The sequence below is a fragment of the Bos taurus genome, chromosome 18 (assembly GCF_002263795.3).
Source record: "Bos taurus isolate L1 Dominette 01449 registration number 42190680 breed Hereford chromosome 18, ARS-UCD2.0, whole genome shotgun sequence".
NCBI lineage: Eukaryota > Metazoa > Chordata > Mammalia > Artiodactyla > Bovidae > Bos > Bos taurus.
The window spans coordinates 1,474,930-1,488,464 of NC_037345.1; the positions used below are offsets into that span (position 1 = coordinate 1,474,930).

The 13,535-nt window shown below is 63.8% G+C and overlaps 1 protein-coding gene and 1 non-coding gene across 2 annotated transcripts in view; one reads left to right on the forward strand and one right to left on the reverse strand.

Annotated features, from left to right (window-relative positions):
* The window catches only part of VAC14 (VAC14 component of PIKFYVE complex), a 76,423-nt gene extending 63,459 nt beyond the window's left edge, over positions 1–12,964 (forward strand). The window contains 5 exon segments of the mRNA NM_001082444.1: positions 3,420–3,594; positions 5,031–5,149; positions 6,333–6,412; positions 8,204–8,354; positions 12,351–12,964. Of these exon segments, the coding sequence (NP_001075913.1) occupies positions 3,420–3,594; positions 5,031–5,149; positions 6,333–6,412; positions 8,204–8,354; positions 12,351–12,513 (688 nt within the window). The 3' untranslated portion in view covers positions 12,514–12,964.
* Positions 523–6,339, reverse strand: LOC112442247 (uncharacterized). The gene is made up of 2 exons (XR_009491256.1): positions 5,330–6,339; positions 523–4,500 (listed from the first exon to the last, which is right to left on the reverse strand). It is a non-coding gene; the product is annotated as an uncharacterized protein (transcript).
* Positions 12,965–13,535: the final 571 nt, after the last annotated feature.

Genomic DNA, 13,535 nt, shown 5'->3' on the forward strand with positions numbered 1-13,535 from the left:
CTGGCAGGTGCGTGGCCGGTGTTTGTGGTTGGGGGACAGTGAGAAGGCTCACACTAGCCCGGCAAGCGTGGTGTGGCCCCGGGGGCGAGCTCTGGTCCTGAGCCTTCCCAGCCCAGCGTCCGGCTTGGCCTTTTGAGGCCGCCCCTCTCTGTGCTTTAGGGAAAGTGGTGGTCCCTCTTGTGTCCAGGGGTTTCAGAGCCGACGGAAGGTAGGGTGCTCCCCTGAGAGCTCCTGTGAGTGACACAGGGTCCCCCACGGGAACTCGGACCTGGAAGCATGGGACAGTGGTCCATGCCGCAGCGGGCGACTGGAGGAGAGGGCAGAGTGCGCGCTGCAGGCCGCCCCAGGGCAAGTGCGGGCCGCCCCGGGGCAAGTGCAGGTGGACCCCTGCTCTCCTCGGGCCTAAGGGGGCCTCCAGGTTGTGGCCTCCCAGACCCCACCCAGGCTCCCTCCCACCCCACCTCTCTGCCTTGTCCCCAAGTATTTTCCAAGCTATTGTCTCACATGAATAGCACGTTAATGTGGGTATTAAAAAATATGGGCAAATGTTTAATGCTCGCAAGCTGTGTTTCATTATTGATGCTCTGCTTGAGGGCCCGGCAGGCAGCACAAGCAGGCGGGGGCTCCACGGAGAAGTGATGACGCAGCAGCCCTGTGAGGCCGCCATCTGCCGGGCCCGCTCACTACGGGCTCCTAGGAGGCAGAGTGGGGAAGGGAGCTTGGTCCCTGGGTCTGAAGCCGCCCCTCCTCCCCTGCCGGTGTGGCCAGGCCCCTCTGCGTGCGTGGGGTGCCGGCTCAGCAGATCCCACGGGGGGAGCCTGGGGCCAGGCCAGGGAGGCTGGGCCGCCTGTGCGGGTCACACCACAAACTCAGGTTTTGTGAGAAATGGCCCCTTATTTTTGGCCATGCTGGGTCTCCATTGCTGCATGCAGGTCTCTAGTTGCAGAGAACGGGGCTACTCTCTAGTTGCAGTGTGCAGGCTTCTCATAGCGATGGCTTCTCTTATTGTGGAGTATACTCTTGGTGCACAGACTTCAGAAGTTGCCACCCAGGGGCACTTGTGTCTTGAGGGCGCTAGAGCGTGCTGGCTTTGGTAGTTGTGGCGCACGGGCCTAGCTGTTCTGCAGCATGTGGAATCTTCCCAGACTGGGGATTGAACCTGTGCCCCTGCATCGGCAGGCAGATTCTTATTCACTGCAGCACCAGGGAGGTCCATAATTTAGCACTTTTTAAGAAGCACCCCAGTAGTGGCACAGAGGGTGAAAAAAGAAGCAGGGAGTCTGATTAGAAGGTGGCTTGGAATTGAGCAGGCAAGAGAGGGCTGAGCGGTGGCCCCGGGCAGGATGGCTGAGACGGGCCAGGAGGCAGGCGTGCGCTGAAGGCAGAGCCCTGGTGAGAGGGCCCCTGAGGGTCACGGAGGACTCCATGGTTTGGGCTGCAGCAGCTGCATGGGCAGTGATGTCCCCTGAAGGCTGGGGGCCTGAGTCGAGGGGGAAACTAAGAGGTGTGCTGTGGCCCCGCCAAGCCTGAAGGGCCTGTTGGTCAAGCGGGCAGGGCAGCCACCAGGCGAGCGCTGCCCATCCAGAGGCCACCAGGGCTTGAGAGGCGTGTGTGGGAGCCGCTCACCTAGAAACAGCTTTGAAGACATCCGCGGGGCCAGACACGGCCACCAAGGGTGCCAGCCAGAAAGGGAGCCGAAGGCGACCGAAAGCCCCAAGGAGGGGGGTGTGGTGGTGACACGGATGTACTCAGTGCTCTGCTGTCCTGACCTTCTGAGGCCTCCTTGTGCTCGCAGCTTCTTAGAGATGCCAGGAGGCCGTGGTGCCTGCCTCCGCTCCTCGCCACCCCCTCACCGGTCTCTCTGCACCTGCCCTGGCCATCCTCTGGCTGCCACAGGCCCCCCCGGGCCCGTGGTCCCTGGGGAGAGCTGCCTGGCAGCAGCCTCAGCTGTCGGCCCCCGTCATGGAGACGGCGGCAGCTGCAGGCGACGGTCACTTGTGACCATTTGTCAGAAAGCATTCCTTCCTCCCGGCCTGCCCTCCTATCCTGCTTCTCTCCCACGGCCCTGGAGAGGGGCCCTTCTCGGGCTGGGAGGGCCCCGAGGGGACAGAAGCGCTGTCAGTGCTCTGCCAAAGGGCCACCCGTGGTACCAACGCGGGACCCGACCAGGGGTCCCGTCCGCCACGCACCACGCGTCACACAGGCTGTCAGGAGTCTGGGTAGCTGCCCCCCGAATCGCCCCAACAGTGCAGATAGACGTCACCCCCAATTAGAAGGTGGAGAAATTGTCCACAGACACACTGGGTCACACAGCTGGTCAGGAATCAGGAGCACTAGGCTCGGGGCCATGGCCCATCCTCCACCCGCCCCACCTGCCCCCACGATGGCGGAGCCCTCCCCGTCCCACCTCTGGCCCATCCCCCCAACAGCTTTGTTTCCATTTCTTTGGTGATTTCTGGCCCCAGCCTGCTGGTTCCAGCTGGGCCTAGGCTGGAGACAGCCTGCCTGCTCTTTACGCTTCGTGGTTTGGCCTCTCTGTTACCAAATGCTCTGGGATTTTTCTGGAGCCAGGGGTGGAGAAGAATCTTCTCCAGTCTGGCCCCAGGGCGTGGCTGGTATTCGGAAGGAAGCAGGAAGCCAGACCCTGATAATGCTGAGTTTAGTGTATGTTCAGTAGCCAGAAGCAGAGATGTTAGAGGCTCATTGGCTCCAAGTGGGGCATATTTTGTTCAGCACCTTTGAGGCCTCAGACCCCTGTTCACACAAGCCTGAGGCCTGAGAAAAGACCAGGAGTCAGGCAAACAGACACTGACCCCGGATGAGAGACAGGAAAGGGGGCGCCATGCTGGCACCGGCCCCCAACAGGCAGGGCTCAGGGGCCACACCCCACCCTTCTTACCAGCCTTTGCCAACTCCTGGGTTTGCTTTTCTCGCTTCCAGAGGCCTTGAGATTCCTAGACTCCCGACAGAAAGGCCTGCTTGTCCCGGCAAGGCCAGGCTTCTGTGGGCAGCTGGCAAACCAGGGAGGTCGATAGGCTTCCCCGAGGCCTGTCCTTGAGACCTGGTGTCACTGTTGACATCACCTTGGTCCAGAGACCCGGGGGAAACTGCTTTCTTCCTCTGTTCTCTGGGTTCCCAGTTTTCCCTTTTATAAAATGGAGACTCCTTCCCAGAAAGCCCGAGCCTCATCCCCCAAGCTGTCTTTCTTGGGATTTCACATTCTGGCCTGGGGTGGAGGGATAAACACAGCCTGTGGGACTCTGGAGTGCCCGGGAGCCATGGACCCAGCTCCACTATGAGTGGCCCCCTTGGGCCCCCCAGAGGCCCAGGAGCCGGGGGTCCTGCCACAGGTCCAGAAGGCTCTGCCTCCTGCTGCACATGGAGAGCATCTTCCCCCTCACCCCTCGCCCCTCCCCCAGGCAGCTCTGCCTCCTGTTGCACGCGGAGAGCATTTTCCACTCGATGGCGGACATCTTGCTCCGGGAGGAGGACCTCACGTTCGCCTCAACCATGGTCCACACCCTCAACACCATCCTGCTGACCTCCACTGAGCTCTTCCAGCTGCGAAACCAGCTCAAGGACCTAAAGACCCCGGTACTCCTCACCCGCAAGCTCCAGCCAGCGTCGTTTGTGTATGCACGGGGCACGGCCGTGCCAGCCTGCCCCTCGGTCCCCAGAGATTGGCGGGGAGGAGACAAGGATGTGACCCGAGGCCTCCCGGTCCAGTGTCAAATACAGGTCCCTTTGGGTGGGCTGTATGTGAGTGCTAGCCACGGGCATGAGTTTCCTTGGAGCAGCCCGCCATGAAGGGCTCTGCCCACAGAAGACTGGGGACCCTGCTCCGGGGTCCATGTGCCCTCCCTGACACCCCACCCCAACCTGGCACTGCCCTGTGCACACAGAGCAGCTCGGTTCTGAGCCCCCATTGCAGGCCTGGTTGAATCGTGCTTACTGGGCTGTGCCAGCTGGTCAGGGTCGGGCCTGTGAATACAACCCTGCCACGGTCGGGTGTCACTGCTCCCCTGACCCTCCTCCTTAGCCTGGGCCCCCCTCTCCCTCAGAGGGACATGTCTGTGTCAGCCAGGGTGTCATGGTGCTGTCTGGCCCAGGAGTTTTGAGTGAGGACCCACCAGGGCTGGTCAGAGAGAGCAGGGAGGCGCTCACCATTCTGCCAAACCGCTCTGGGGGATGTGGGTCAAAGGCCTCACTCAGACTGAGCTGTGGAGGGTCCCTGGGGTTGGCTGTCATACAGGACAGGCTGGCCTGGCGGCTCTGGGGCTTCCATCTAGGCTGTGCTCATCATCCTCCCAGCTCAGACGCTGCACTGGCCCATCTCTGGGGTCTCCAGGACGGCCAGGCCTGTGCCTGGGGGCATTGGGGCCTGGCCTCTGGGAATGAGCCAGGCCACACCCCTGCCTCCCTCCTGTAGGATGTTCCTCAGGGCAGGGGCGCTCCCTAGGGTGGGCTCAGCTCCAGGCGTGGTTTCAAGTGCAAGGTGAGCTGCAGAGGAAGGAAGAGGTGGCTTTGAGGATGACAGGAAGGTGCTGCCCAGGAGAGGAGGCAGGGCCCTGAGCAGGCTTCCTCCCCGCCCGCACCCAGCGCCCTCACGGACCCCTAGGCCCTGCCGTGGAGGGCTGGGAGGGTGACTGCTGTTATCTGCCGAGTTGGGAGCGCCAGCGCCCAGGCCAGGCTCGCTGCCGGCAGGCCCTCGCAGCCACAGCACGTGGCTCTGTGCACGAGAGTAATGACAGGGTCTGAGGAGGAGCTGTCAGCGTTTCCTTTGTGACGGCTCCTTCCGGCTGGGCTGCCAAACAGCCCCGAGGCCGAGCCGGCCCCTAGTGCCCCGCGAGGCGCCCGCGGCGGGTGGGGGGGGGGGGCACGGCTGAGGACCCCCGCGGCGGGGGTCAGGGCGGGGCCCGGTGGGGGCAGGGGAGGGGGCACGGCTCGGGGGCGTGGCCCGCGGCGGGGGGGGGTCAGGGGGCGGGGCCCGGGTGGGCTCTGTTGACAGCGCACACCCCCTTACCCCGCAGGAGAGCCGGAACCTGTTCTGCTGCCTGTACCGCTCCTGGTGCCACAACCCCGTCACCACGGTGTCCCTCTGCTTCCTCACCCAGAACTACCGGCACGCCTACGACCTCATCCAGAAGTTGTATCCTTCGCTCACCATCCTGCCACCCAGCCTCAGGCGATTGAGGCCGGTCCTAGAGGACTCCCCTCCAAGGCTCCCCTCCGGGCCTGTGGCTTTAAGGCCCGTGAGGCCCAGTGAGGGACGCAGCTGAGAAACCGGGGTCATCTCGCGAACCGGAGGTCGGGAAGGGTGCGTGCTTACGTGAGGGTGCGCCGGGAGAGAGGCAGGGTGTCCTCAGCCCAGTGCTGGCGCAGGGACGGGGCGGTTGGACGGCAGGAGGAGTTGAGCCCAGGGGCCTTCGGGGGCCGCCGAGCCTCGTAGAGGACGTGCCCGGGAGAAGCGGAGCGGCCGTGGGGCCTCGGGACGAGGGAGGGCCCCAGAGCCTGTCGGGGCCTGTCTCAGAGGAAGGCATCCACGGTCAGGTTTTGTTTGGAACACTGTGAAGCAAACCAGCTTTCTCTGCATGGTGTCTGACCTGGATCACACAGCTACGTAGGAGGCAGAATTGGCCGCCTCCTCTGAGGGGCGGAGAGCTGGGCTAAGCAAAGAGGGGCCCTGCGGCACCTCCACTGAGGGTCCGCCGCAGCCTTGCCTGGCTCCCTGAGGCGCCCATTCGCCATCACACCTCCGTCTGCCCTCGGTCACTCAGGCGGGAACGGGGCCCTGCCTGCCCCAGCCCCCCGTGGGCTGCAGGCCCGAGATAAGAGCCCTCAGGGCCTGGTGGGCGCAGAGGAGAGGAGCAGAGGAAGCACGGGGCTGCCCTGCTGGCTCGGTCTAGAGGGGCAGAAAGGCAGAGGGAACAGGCCGCTGAGGCTGTGCTTTGTGTCCCAATGCTGCTCAGGCGGAAACATGGCCTGAGCCCAGGAGCCAGGGCCTGGGGCAGGGGCTGCATGTTCGGTGCAGCCAGGCCAGCCCTGGGCCAGCGCCTCTGCGCCCCCAGCCCAGCCCCCTAGAGAGCAGGCTGCCCCCAATGCCCCCAGCCCAGCTCCTCAGAGAGCAGGCTGCCCCCAACGCCCCCAGCCCAGCTCCTCAGAGAGCAGGCTGCCCCAAATGCCCCCAGCCCAGCTCCTCAGAGAGCAGGCTGCCCCCAACGCCCCCAGCCCAGCTCCTCAGAGAGCGGGCTGCCCCCAATGCCCCCACCCTAGCCCCTCAGGCAGGCAGGCTGCCCTGGCCAGCAATGAGGCTTCCTTGACCACCCTCCCAGCGGGGACCTGGAGGTCACCGTGGATTTCCTCACGGAGGTGGACAAGCTGGTGCAGTTGATTGAGTGCCCCATCTTCACATGTGAGCGTGCGCCGTCCTGCTGGGAGGCTGTGGAGCCAGACTCGGAGAGCGGCTCTCTGTCCCTGGGGAGGGAAGGGGGGCAGGCAGGCACCCAGGGGCGCTTCTGGAACATCAGGAGTGTGAGAATGGGAGGACGGGGCTCAGGCGGCGGGTTGGAACAGGGCATCAGAACCTGCCTATGCGCTGGCAAAACCCACCTGGGGCAGGCGGGGCGGCCATCAGGGGTGCTTTCCCAAGCGCCTAGGAGCCAGCCTCTCGTCCCTGCAGAGCAGAGCGGCATCCGCCAGGAGCTGACGGCAGGCGCTGAGTGTAACACCTGGGCTAAGTGTGCAGGAGGGGCGGCTGGCCAAGCCGAGCGCAGCTCTTGGCGCCTTACCTCATCCAGTGCCTGCTCCCCAAAGCAGGCGGCTCTGAACGCAGCCCGTGTGCTTACGGTGTGGAAATGAAGCCGGGCGGCAGCCCTGCTGACAGCCAGCTTCCTCCTGAGCCCAGCACCCAGGCCCCTTGCTTGGGCAGCACCCCTGGCCTACCCAGGCCAAGCCCTGGAGCCCAAAGGCGACTCAGGGGCCGTGGGCTGCCCCCCCATCCAAAGAGAAGGCAGCTTCTCCGCACAGCCACCGTCATGGTGACAGGCCCATGAGCAGGAGGGAGGCCCTGCTCCCAGCGGAGGGCGTCAGAGCGTACCCCAGACGGTCCCTGGACTGACATTTCACTTTCTCAGAGGTCTTCCGGAGCAGCCTGGCTTGTGCTCCCCTGACGGCAGGTCCAGCCCAACCCTAGAGAAGCTGCAAACGTCTCTCCAGGCCCAGGGCTTTCATGCGGGGACCACAGCAGAGTGGTCCACAGCTGGCCCTGCCTAGCCCCGTTCACACCCTCGGTGGCCTCGAGCCCTGTGGTGACTAGCTTGGCCCCCAGCCCAGCTCACCCAGGGCCAGAGCAGTGACGGGGTTTGGAACCGGCGCCGCTGGGCCTGGGGTGAGGGGAGGGGCTGCTGCTTGAGACCCCGGCCTCCCGCCGCAGCCCGCCCCAAGGCCGCGTGGAGCTCCTGGGTGACATGGCCTCTTCAGGGCTATGTAGCTTGTCCTCCACCAAAGATTCTCAAGATGGGGCCTTAGACACAAGAAAGAAACGAGTGATTCCCTGGAAGGGCTCAGGAGAGCCAAGTGGTCCCATCTACTTGGGACCATGCTGGGCAGGGCCCAGGTGCATCCCTCCCGTCTGGCACAGTGTGGGCAGGGCTGGTATCTGAGGCCGATGTCCAAAAGTGTCCACCAGACGCTCCTGGCTCAGTGTGTTCAGTCACACAGCAAAGAACTTCCCACCCTGCCCTCCCTTAAAGCTGCCCCGGCCCAGCCTCTCTCTGGCTCACCCTGTTTACAGCGCTCTGTGCCCATGTGTGGAGCGGGCCCAGGGATCTGTCATGCTCCGGCTGGGGCCCCTCAGTGCCAGGGAACGGTGGGTGTGTGCAAGGCCCGGTGGCTGGCTGGGGTCACCAGGCTGAGGTAACTGTCGGGAAGGTTGGACGGCAGGGGAGGCTGATCTCGTGTGATCACGGGACGGCTCAGACGCCGCTGGAGGGGGCAGGCTGCGAGGAGCCCAGCCACGCCGCTGGCCCTCCTGGCCAGGCTGCAGTGCCATCAGAGCCGTCCTGACCCCCACCTCCGCCCTCCGCCCTCCGCCTTGCCCTCCGCCCTCCCTGACCCCGACCCTCCGCCCTCCCTGACCCCCGCCTCCGCCCTCCCCGACCCCTGCCCTCCGCCCTCCTTGACCCCTGCCTCTGCCCTCCTGCAGACCTGCGCCTGCAGCTGCTGGACGTGAAGAGCAACCCGTACCTGATCAAGGCCCTGTATGGCCTGCTCATGCTGCTGCCGCAGAGCAGCGCTTTCCAGCTGCTGTCACACCGACTGCAGTGCGTGCCCAACCCTGAGCTGCTGCAGACCGAGTGAGTGCCCAGCTCGGGGACACGGCCTGGCGCATCGGGGCACGAAAGGGGTGACCTGGGCCCTCCCTGACCTCTCCCTCACACCTCCTGTCACTGCGGACACTGTTCGCCTCACGGCCTCTTGCCTGTAGGCCTCCCCTTTCCACATCAGAGGAGACCTGGCCCTGTTCACAAGGTGGTAGGTAGTTGGGTTGAGTTTATTAAAAAGTTTGAGCGGGTGCTGGAGTGACCCAAACAGAAAGTGCAGGGTGAGGAATTCGTGTCCCGTTTTGGAGACTGTGTCACCTGGGGCATGTGGTGGAAGGGCTGCAGGGGGTCCCTCCCAGGCACAGACAGCCCTCCCCCTACGTGCAGCAGAGAGACAGCCCTGGGCCACAGCGTGTCCCCGGTCACCACGGACCCTCCCCATCGCCGGGTGGGGTGGGAGACAAGGGCGCACCGTGGCCACCCTGCTCTCAACCCATCCACAGGCAGCACAGGTCCCAGGCTGGCTGCCCGGAGAGGCCCTGCATGCCAGCCTCCAGGGGCATCCAGACCCCCACCCTGAACCCACTGCTGGCCCGGCCCCCGGAGCCTGTTGGGTCATGTCTATATTTGGTAACCCTTGGAGGCTTTGCCTCATCCACAGGCATTTGGCATCCGAGATGGAAAATTTCACTTGTCAGGTCGCCATGGAAACAAGCAGAGCCACTGAGATTTATGCTGAATGGAGCGCACCCAGCTTGCACCAGATGCCCTGTGCGTCTAGAATTCCCTCCCAGGCTGTGCAAGCCCCTCGGCAGGCCGGGCGCCTCACGCCCACAAGAGGACTCAGGCCTTTACCCTTGCGGTGGACACAGGCAGCCTTGAGATGCCCATGTGCCTTCTGTCCTGCAGGGCCTGGGGCACCACCCCTCCCCCACCTGACCTGATCTGTCCAGGGGCTGGACGTGTGGTCCCCGATGAGCTTTCTGCCTGCCCCAGGCCATTCAGAGGGGCTGGAGCCCCCAGGCCAAGGCCCAGCTCCTGTGCACCATGCCCCCCTCCCTGGACAGCAGCAGGGAGGGCTGGGTGCTGCCCCAGCTGCTCATGACGCTGCTGGGTGATCCTCAGGAGGGGACACTCAGTGCTCAGGGTGCCCTGGGGGGCAGGGGCAGCCACAGGGTTAGGTGTGGGTTTTATTCCCTCAGCTGGAGTGCCTCTGGCTGCTGGGACTCAGAAAGGCCCAGGACCTGTACTATGCATTGTTGGCCTGGCCTCTGCTGGCCACCAGTACCTGATGGGTGTTAGGGTCGCCCTGGCAGCCACTTAGGAGGGAAGGTGAGAAGGAGGCAGAAAAGGCTGCTTGCCTGTGACCTCTGGGCCGGGCCACAGCCCCTGTGCTGCTAAAGGCCGGTGCCTCCTAAGAGCTCTGTCCGCTATATCTCCTCGCATAGGGAGCATTCTATGAAAAGGAAGGAAGGCTCAGATCAGTTGGAGCCCTCCCCAAGCCAGGGTAAGGCAGGTCTGCAGGTGAAAGCTGGGAAAAGGAGGCTCGTCCCTGGTCTCCCGTGGTCAGCGTCAGCACGTCTGGGGCCTCTGGCTGATAGGTGGCTCGCAGGCCTGGACTAGGGTCTGGTCCACGCTCTGCTGAGGGTTTGCCGTGTGGCCTCAGGCCGGCCCCATGGTTTCTCGGGGCTCTCGATGTCTTCCATCAGTAAGTGAGCACTGGACTAAATGGATCCATGAGGGTCTGCCCAGCCTTCATGGCATTGGGTTCCCAGGCTCTCCTTGCAGGGACCCAAGAAGAGCTGCCCTGGAAGAAGGCAGGGAAGAGTGGGTGAGGAGGGGGGCCTCAGGGCCAGCCGTGGGTGGGCGGCCGCTTGCCGGCTTAGGCTTAGAGACAGGTCCACCCTGGAGAGGCAGCCCTGCGCAGGGCGGTGGTGGGAAGACAGCGGTGGGCTGCCCAGCAGGCCCATGAGCAGGAACCAGCTGGAGGAGCCTCTGCTCCTTGCCCCCCCCGCACCCCACCGAGGGCTCAGGGACCCTGGCCACCGGTTCAGGCTTCTGGGCCATTGTTTTCTCTGTGAGGTAAGAGGGACCCTCTGAAGCAGAAGCTGGTGACACTTAGCAGCCAGGAGCCAGGTGACAGGTGCGTGGTGGTGGAAGAGAGGGCTGGCCTTGGGTTCTGGAATCCCAGCCCTGTGCTGCTGGCCAGGTGTCCCCCAGCCACTCATGGCCTGAGGGTCGTAAACATACAGGGAACACAAAGGGCTGACCAGTGGCCACACCCTGGACTGGCAGTGGGCGACTGGGGGCGGGGGCGAGCCTCATTCCCAGCCTCCATGTTGGAGGAGCGCCCCCAACCCTGGAACACAGCCCTCCCTGCCCCCAAGACTCCGGGCGGGGAAGGGCCTGCCCACAGGGGGCTGAGTCACGTGAGGGACAGGACTTGCTGCCTTTGGGGCGCGGGAGCAAGGGGACGCCCAGCCCCCCACCCTCGCCCGCCCGGCCACATCTGTGCACAGCACCCGGGATTTACCGCCGTCACTGGCATCTCCCTGGCAACCCCTAATCTCAGCCCCTCTGTGTCTAATGCAAAGAGTGCTGGGGGGAGGAACACACAGACCATGGGTGCCGGCCTCAGACGACGCACTTCATCATCTCTGGCCTGCACGTCTCCCCTTCTTCCGTCTACGTGGGTGGCATGGCATCTGGCCACCCCCTGGGGCCAGGGCTCCAGGGTGTCCCTCAGCCACCTCAGAAGGGGGAGCTGCTCCCTTGTGGCAGTGACACCAGGCCCCAGGAGTACTACGCCAGGGATGTCCCTTCCGCTTTCCCAGGGGAGCCCGGAATGCTCCCCACGGTCTGGCCCCCAAGAGTGAACCCAGCCCAGCTCCTTGTGAGCTTTGCTGAACCAGTGTTGCCCGAGGCCCAGGTGAGGTGAATTAATAGTTCACCCCAGCAGAGAATCCTGCAAAGACTATTTTTCTCCCTCATTTTGGTCTCGCTGGAGGCAGATCCATGTGGTCCAGGAAGGATCTGCTTCTGGACTCTGAAGGCTGGAGGCCATGGTGAAGGGCTCTCTTGACAACTGTGGGCTGATCAGCTAGGCAGAGAATCTTTGGGCCACTGGGCCCAGGAAAGAAGCGGCCACAGCCACACTCCAAGGTGTTTACAGGTCGTGTATCTTTGTCAGGAAGGGAACAGGCTGAGCAGGGGTACGGGGCTGCTCCAGATGGCATCCCAACCATGGGAAGAGTTCCTGCTGTCCCTGGTCCTGGTGTTTTTTGAGAGGTGCCTTCCAGGCTCTGACCACTGGTGGGCTGCGCCCCACCAGGAGCCAGGTTCATCGGTGAGGGTTTCATTTGCGTGAAGCACTGTTGTGATTCCCCCAAGCGGAGTGAGCTGCTGGGCCTCAAAGGGACATGGTTGTAGCCGCAGTGGCCACCCATTGGGCACCTAGGCTGGGACTGGACACCAGGGCAAGTTCCTCCTGTGTCTCGTATTGCAGCTGTGCGGTGCACAACCTGTGCTACGGCACAGAGCAGCTAGGAGGGTGCTAACGAGGAGTTCTCATAGGCGTCGGCTGCCCAGTAGCAAAACCAGCTTTCCTTCCCCGGGGACACAGAGTGACTGAGGGCCTCTGAGCCCCAGAGCTCAAAAACAGAGGTCCTGCCAAGTGGAGGGCCAGTAGACCTCGGCCATCCCTGTGGTCCCTGGCCTCAGCCCTGCCCCTCCTCCCCCTTCTCCCTGGACCCTGTTCCAAGCCCCAGCTGGCTTCCTGGCTGGCTGCTGGCCCTGGCTTTCACCCCAAAGGGAGCCACTCATAAACAGGAAATGCTTCCCGGTGTGATGCCTGCTCTGGGTGCCGTTGCCAGCCCACAGGCTGAGGGCCTTATCCAAGCGGCAGTGTTGACTGGTCCCACTCGCTGTGGGGGAGGGGGCACTCCACCAGCCTGTGGCTGGTGCTTCCTCCTTCAGCATCCCCACATGCACTCAGGCCCTGACGCTGAGCCCTTTTGCTCCCTTCCACAGAGACGGTCTGAAGGCGGCACCCAAGTCGCAGAAAGCAGACTCCCCAAGCATCGACTACGCGGAGCTGCTGCAGCACTTCGAGCGGGTCCAGAAGAAGCACCTGGAAGTGAGGCACCAGCGGAGTGGGCGTGGGGATCACCTGGACCGGAGGGTGGTCCTCTGACGGCCTGGCGTGGAAGCGGGCCCACGGAGTGGTGCCATGGTGTACTGGGGGTCTTCAGGCTTCCTCCCTGCAGAGCCCAAGGGTCTGCCTCGAGGGCAAGGCTGGGCCTGGCCACCAGCGCGGGGCAGGGTAGTGGGCTGGAGGCACTGACCACCGCACTGCTCTCACAGCCCAGCCCCGGGCCCCCAGCAGTCAGCTGCACTGGGGATCAGACAGAGCTGGCTTCCCACCAGGGTGGGGCCGCAAGCTCAGACATCCCCGTTTTCTGGAATCGGGTTCTTTCTAACGCCCTCTTGTAAAGAGCTTGACGCCCCAAGCCCACCAGAGCTCTGACCTCGTGCAGATGTGTGTACATACATGTATACCCGTCTGTGTGCACATAGGGACCAGCACAGAGATCCGTACGAAGGACGCACCCCTCCCCAATAAAGAAGTGACAGAAAACCCTCCACCCACGCCTGGCCTGCTCCTTCCCCACGGTGCCCGCCCCGCCGATGCTCAGCAGCCCTGGGACCCTGCTGCTGGTCCTAGAGACCTGTTCTCATGCCCCCAGGCTTTGGGGAGCCTCAGATAGGCCCACTGATCTCCCAGTGGCTCTTGTGGGTCCCTGGAGTAGGAGAGAAAGGCCTTGGGTGGGCTTTTCCCCAGAGCCCCAGCATAGGCCTGGGAGGGTGGGTTTCCCTGTCTGGAGTCTCCAGGACAGGAAGACAGGCTGAACTCACCATGGCATCCTCCTATGTATGTACCCAGGCATCAGAGAGGGAATGAGATCACACAGATCACACATCTGCCTCTGCTCTGCTGGTCCCGCTCGGCCCCAAACCCTGAGGACCGGACCCCACCATCCCCAGAGGTCCGGCCTGGGGCACCCTGTGCAGGTGGCATCAGCACGGGCCCTGCTTGGAAAGGAGCCAGAGAACTGGGGGAGGTCCAAACTCCTGTGCCTGGGGTAAAATGTCCCAAGGCGGGCGGCCTCCGGGACACCGTACGCCCCTGCTACGTGTGGGTTTGTCCATCACACG